The sequence below is a fragment of the Hirundo rustica genome, chromosome Z (assembly GCF_015227805.2).
Source record: "Hirundo rustica isolate bHirRus1 chromosome Z, bHirRus1.pri.v3, whole genome shotgun sequence".
Classification (NCBI taxonomy): domain Eukaryota; kingdom Metazoa; phylum Chordata; class Aves; order Passeriformes; family Hirundinidae; genus Hirundo; species Hirundo rustica.
This window is the reverse complement of record NC_053488.1, coordinates 35,883,859-35,890,705: the sequence shown is the minus strand read 5'-3', so window position 1 is coordinate 35,890,705 and position 6,847 is coordinate 35,883,859. Positions and strand designations below refer to the sequence as shown.

Here is a 6,847-nt window from a genome sequence, read left to right as displayed (position 1 = left end):
CTTAAGCCTGCTTTGTTTTTTTCTACAAATCTCTCTCCCACAGAAAAAAAAGAATAAATACTAAATTTAGCAAATGTAAACCCACTACATTCTGTTTTCCTGAGATGGCTGCAACAGAAGTTTGACCATGTGCTCTCAGAGACACGATTTGACTTGACCTACGAAAATCTGAGTAATGGTATTATCTGTTAATTAAAGCAGTACATAAAGGAAGCAAGTAATAATCACACTTCAGTCAAATAAAATTAAGGTTCACTTTATTCAAGATTAAGAAGGGGTCGTTGGGGTGGAAGCCAAGTGAGCTGTGCCATGAAAGCCATGCAGCTGAACAAAAAGGAAGTGCAACAATCAGACTTACGAATGTTTGAGCAATTTCTTAGAGGTAATTGGAACCCCTAGCAAACTGAGAACCCAAATGACATTTCTCAAATATATTAAGTTTACATAACAGTCATATAGAAGAGGAGTGATTCTTCAGCATTTCAGTAAAGGCCTAGATACTTCTAAACACCACAGTGGGCAGAACTAAATGCCTACATTTTAATTTTTATCAAGATCCCCTTTTCTAGTTGCATATACACTTTAATAAAAACTAACATATCTATTCAGCCTTCTTGTTGAAAAATATATGCATATTGCAATAAGGAATGAGGCACAGCAGAGTAGACATCGCATACAACCTGCAGTAATCCAGAAAATTACACAATGGTACAAGTCTAAATACCTTTCTCTTCACCCTGGGGTAAAACAGAGTCAAAGGAGACAACTGGTGTTTGCCAAGAAATGGAAAATTTCTTTAATGACTTTAGGAGAAATATTTATTAAAAAAAAACCCCAAAGTCAAAATACACAAATTACAGATTAGAAAAGGGACCTATAGAAAATCATATTTTCATTACAAGTGGAAACAAAGGGACATGGAAGAGAAGTCCCACATTGACTTCTGGGCGTTTTAGATCCTGTCTTAAGGCTTTCAGTTAGAAGAAGATCAAAGTATTTTATAGCCTATAAGAATAAGCCATTCTGGGGGAATTGTTATGTTTTCCAAAACATGAGCTGCTTAACCACAAATATGCACATTTAAAATAAATCCTTCAACATGAGTTAAATCACTTTAATATTACCGAAGAGTCAGCTGAGATTTAAGAATCAGTTGGTTGGCAAAATAACTGTAAGAAATAATTAAAATAAAGGCTCTGTGGAGAGAAAATATTTAGAATCAGGTGAATGGAAAAGCTGCACACAAATGGGAATGTACAAAGTACGCACAAGATGTATTTTAAGTGAATTTTCAGCAGGTACTCTGTAAATGCTGGGAAAGCAGAGACCACAGACTTATCAAGAGCATTATGAGGCTAGTAAATAAACTATCATGCCAAAGACAGAAATGACAAATGAAAAACAAGTTACAGATAAAGAATGGTACTCAGTGCACTTAAAACCTCTACTCATCTAAGGCAAAGTATGAAAGTTTGGCATGATATAACCTGAGTTAATACTCTTGGTATGTACTTGGTGTACAAATGGAGTAACACCATCATCATAATAGCTTTGAATCCCCTTATAATATTTTGATTCCATTTACAATTTACGGGGAAAATGGGAAGATTACCAATATTTTGTAACCTGCTAAATGGTTACTCAACACCAATGGCAAGACTTACAGTAAATTAAATATCTGCAACTATAGGTTACATGCTAGTTGTTTTAGATTTACAATAATGGAACAATTTGGATACTTCAAGGACCACCAGCAAAGTTAAGAATTCTATCCTGTAGCTACAAATATTCCAAACTACTGTTTGGAAATCATATTTTGGCAGTAGGTGCTTTCTATATGTACAGGATATTTTGAAGATTTTGATATGGGTTTTTATGGAAACCTTCATATAACACTGTATTGTTTCATGTACTTTTTGGATCAACTGCAGCAAACACTGATTCAACAATACCATGACTACTGTATCTAAGAAATAAACAGAATTGCAGACATTCAAGCTAATAAAATGCTGCTGTCTGGGTATGAAACAAAAAGTTTCATTGGGTAAGAAAAGTTAATAAAAGCAAGTGTGACATCATATTTATTATTTAATATAAGTTCAACTTCACTAGTCACTTGAGTAGCACACAATATTGTATAATTCAAGGCATTTATATTTGGTATGGAACAGTGCACTTATAACCCCATAAACTCCTTCTTGAGTTGCAAGACTGTTACTAACTTCTATTTAAAATAATAGGCTTTTATTAATATTTTTAGTGCAGAGTTAATTCTCCCCCATACGCATTCTTGTAAACTGTTAAATTTTTTGTAATAATTTATAGAGGTGATGCAACATTTCCTTGAGTAGGATTATAAAAAAGTTTACACTAAAAGTGATAGTGTACTGTAAATTACTTGTGACCTGGTCCATTCATTTACAAAAAGCCCTAGTATTGTCAACTAAGCAGCCACTTGTGACCTAAATTCAAATCCTCTGATCAGTAGCCTTCTTCTTCTATTTTGAGTTGCAACACTAGTGATTAAGTTAACATTTCCTTTGACAAAGAAGTTTGTATTTCAACATAGCCTCAAGTCACATTAAAACCAAAACATAAAGTACTGATTTTCACAATCAAATCAAAATGGCAAGACTTGCTCCAAAGAATACCATAACAATTATTCCAGAGTTCAATTTCAGTATCAAAGGTTAAGACAAACTCACTTTATGCTGCTTCTATTAAAAAAATGAAATAGTAAATTCTTATATTAAAAAATCAAGCAAACCAAGACAAAACTTGGCAATTTTTTTTTTTTTTATCATTACATAATTTTTTTTACGCTAACATCATGTACTTTTCTGATATAGACTGTTGTGACCATAATAAATAATTGGATAAATCTTCCCTCCCTCCTGTTTTTGCTTTTGTTGATGATATTCAAACAGTTCTGCATGTGAAAGAGGAATTAAAAGGTAGCTGTTCAGTAGTCTTCATATCTTGGTGCTTCTCCACTCATTACAATTTTGGCTGATTTTCTCGTACTTCTTCTAGTTTAGAAAGGATCCACTGTGTGAAGAAAAAAGTAAAAATTAGAATCTTTCTCTGGTACAAACAGACAAAGCAGCTGAAAACTAGACTGGTTTTTGTCACTGCCTTTACTACCTGCTCTTTCCCTAACCAAGTTTTAACACAGTGTTAGAAATTCTTCTGTAGAGTGTAACCCCTGGCTTTCTAATATGAAAACTGAGCATTTAAGCACCAATATTCAATATTTGATACCATGTCTAATTAAACTTGTTTCCTGGTCTGTACTTCAAGTAGTAAGATTTGAAAAAAATAAGACAACATTTAACCCCCATCCTTGCTCTGCTTTCATCTACAACTCCAGACAAATCACAGATGGCAACAGAGAAGTAAGGACCACAACAGACAGAAGACAATAATAGGTTGCAGCAGCATGATACATTATTTAGAAAAAAGGCTTTCTTTACCATATCTTGTGGTTTTTAAGGAATTTCATACTGGAATGTTTACAGTTCACAGAAAGCAAATTAGTTTCCCAAGAGTATTAAAGAAAATAAAACAAAACAAAACAAAACAAGGAGGGTTGGGGGAAGGGGCAATGAGATGGAAATCTAGAGTAGGACATGAAGTTATATCAAGGGTCTGTCATAAAAGGTGTGCATACCACTTTGAAGAAAGATGAGTGGATTATTACAAATCAGAACCTGCTACTGTATCAGGTTCTATCCCCTCATATGAACATTTGTGTTGATTTTGTGAGGTTCCTGGACCTCTCTAGGAAAATATACACCCCAATATTTTTGTGAAAGATGTATTCAATTTTTCATGTTTCTTTTCCTTATTTTAGACTTATGATATACGTAATATAAAGTATGAATTTCACTTTTGGAATTGTTCCTGATTTAGCTGGGGCATAGATGGAATTCCTTTCCCAGAGAGACTAATGGACTTCAGCACTGCCCACCCTTGTTCCACCACAGCAAAAAACCCCAAACCAAACCAAACCACCATCAAAAAAACCCCAAACAAACAAACAAACAAACAAAAAAAAAAACAAACAAAAAACCCCCCAAAACAAACAAACAAAAAACCCAAACAAACAAACAAACAAAACAACCCCACAACCCAGAAAACCTCAGTACCTTCAAAGATTACAGGCAAATTCAGCACAATGCCCTTACCTTTTTGAGGTAAGAGTTAACTGCTATCACTTACCTGTAACTAGAAACTACCCCCACAAAGACAAAAGGAACATAAACTGACGAGAAGATGCAAAAGCAACTTAAACTAATGAGTGAATGCAACTTTTGCAAGCTGTCTCAAACCATGATTCCAGGGAACCACACCCCACTGAAATATACACAAGACTAATTAATTTTTTGTGAAACCTACTAGCTACACTAGTTAAAAACAATGCAGAACTTGACAAGTAGCTACCTTATAGTTCTGGTAGCAGATCTGAACTGTTCCTACTATCTGTTGTAGTCAAAACTAGTGATGTCAAAATGAAGATGTTATATAGAAAATGTGTATAACTATAGCAGCAGTATCATATATCAAATAAACTGCTGGTATTTTTTTAAAAGATTTTCTTCATTCCCCAAAAACACCTGTTTTGAAGAACAGAGCAGTAACACCCCACCCCTGCCCATCACCTGGAACAAAACTAGGAGTAATTTACAAATATTTTGTTCTATTAAAATGTACTATTTTAGTTCATATTCTAGATTGTTTAGTTTTGTTAGCATTACTGTTTCATTAATCTTTTGTCAGACTGCTTTCTTCAGAAGATTTATGTAGAGGAAAGTCTGGTGTTGGAATTGAGTATTTTTGAAATTCAGTACTGAGTAGATTATTGCTATTTCCATTTCTGTAATGGATATGTGGAAACACTGAATTTTAAATATACAGAGTTTCAGGTTAAGAGTATTTATGCTACACTTTTAAAGTCAAATTTACCACTGTAATTTTAATTGTATTTTGACTTTACCTTAGCATCGTCTGGACTTCTAAAATTAATAATTTTTCCAAATTCTTTGGCATGGAAGACAGACTTAACGCGTTCCTTAAAAAAAAGCAAACCAAAACAATAATTCAAAATTGAAGTTAGTTACTTCGGGCTTTAAGACCATGATGCTATTTACTATCAAGGCAGTTATAATGGTTCAAACAGCCACATGTACCAAGAACAGTCATCTGAGTATGTTTGCATCACATGCACATACCCTGAGAGACCATTTTCTGCATGAAAGCACAGCAGAGTGAACACTCTAGCAGTAACAGACTCTCCTTTTTACCATGGGGTCCCTGGATAAGGGTCTATAAACATGTGTAGGAATGGAAGGCAGATAATGTACATATGGTAATAAAATCCATTACTCTTCAAGGCTTTAATTTGTAATTTTCCTTCAAGTCATTACTTGAGCAGACATTCCACCAATACTGACTTGCAAGTAGTGGATTTAGGTAGTGAAAACAGCAACTTGGGCTTCAGAAAGAAAAATGTAAGGAGTTATTTGCAGAATATAGTTTTCAACCATAGATTTCAACAAAGAGCATACTGCAGGCATGTTAATGGATTCTGAAATGACTGCTGTGTAGGGGTAAAGATGGATATGTTATTCAGCATCGTCTGAAATGGCAGAAATGCTAAGAATTATTTCATCCTGTAAAAGTTCACTTGCAGTCAGAAATCCAGTTTGGAGGACTCTAAACCAATATGGTTCTGCCTTTCATGCTCTCTGCAATAGAAACAAATAATCTGAGTGAAAAACTGAATGACGTTGTGCACCATCAAGACTGTCCTGACAACCAATATGTGTAATTACACACATGAAGCTTATAAAAAACAGAAGCAAATCACTGGCAGACAAATCTACAGTTTGTTCAATTCATAGTTTGTTCAAAATTTAAAGTTCAATAAAGTTCAGTTAACATATAAGAGTTTAAGAAACTGCCTCTGTAAGTAGTCATTGGTGGTCATCTTTCTCCTTATGTTCTTTGCCAGCTTACCAGGTAAAGGAATTAAAAGGATTTTTTTTTTTTTTTTTTTTAAGGAAAAATTGCAGCTAAGAGCAACGTTCTTCAATTTGTATAGAGAGGGAAAAATATATGTCATTATGGTCATTTCTGAAGATTACTTTATCTTATTATTTGCCCCAGAGAGCATAGTAAAAATATTCTGCAATCTTCTGAGCCTTTTGTTGTATCAGCATTTTCCAGACCATGAATACACCATGAACTGGTGCATACAAACAACATTTCCTACAGCTCAAGGAATAATCTCATCCGCAAAGACCAAGTCACCACGCTGTTTAAAACAGCCAGAGACTAGTTATCTGAGGAATTCACCCATGCCAAGTTTCAACTCCTTTCTCTGAGTGCATCTCAAATACAAAGGAGATCAAGAATTCAGAGGAGAGTGAGCAGAAACTCAAAGTTTAATTTCATAAACAGTAACACAAAAAGAAAATAAAACACAGCAAGAGTCATGTACCTTGGCTTCAATGCGCAATCTTCGACCATCAACAATGAATGGTTCTTTGGTAAATTCATCGTAAGTGTACTGCCATTCACATGTCAGCTGTCCAAACGCCCCTTTTGTCACAAATAACACACCACTAGGCATCAGAAAATAAAACTAGTTTTAAAAATTAATGTAAAAAATACTTAGAAGTTATCATGTTAGCCTTGCTCAAGTGAATTCATTTGTCATTGCAAAATAGATTTCATCTCATGATCTCTAACTATACAGCACACTTTCCAAAAGAGTGAATTTTTAAACTCCCTCAAAAATTTAAAATACTGTGTTTTACAGCAAAACTTTAACACTACTTCAAGC

General features: G+C 34.2%; 1 protein-coding gene across 2 annotated transcripts in view; it reads right to left on the bottom strand.

Moving 5' to 3' along the window:
• Positions 1 to 240: 240 nt before the first annotated feature.
• VPS13A (vacuolar protein sorting 13 homolog A) overlaps positions 241 to 6,847 on the bottom strand; it is a 105,280-nt gene continuing 98,673 nt past the window's right edge. For both annotated transcript variants that reach the window (XM_040091293.2, XM_040091295.2), the window contains 3 exons: positions 6,503 to 6,626; positions 4,997 to 5,071; positions 241 to 3,048 (listed from right to left, as the gene is read on the bottom strand). In XM_040091293.2, the coding sequence (XP_039947227.1) occupies positions 2,998 to 3,048; positions 4,997 to 5,071; positions 6,503 to 6,626 (250 nt within the window). In that variant the 3' untranslated portion in view covers positions 241 to 2,997. The remainder of the gene's footprint in view (positions 3,049 to 4,996; positions 5,072 to 6,502; positions 6,627 to 6,847) is intronic.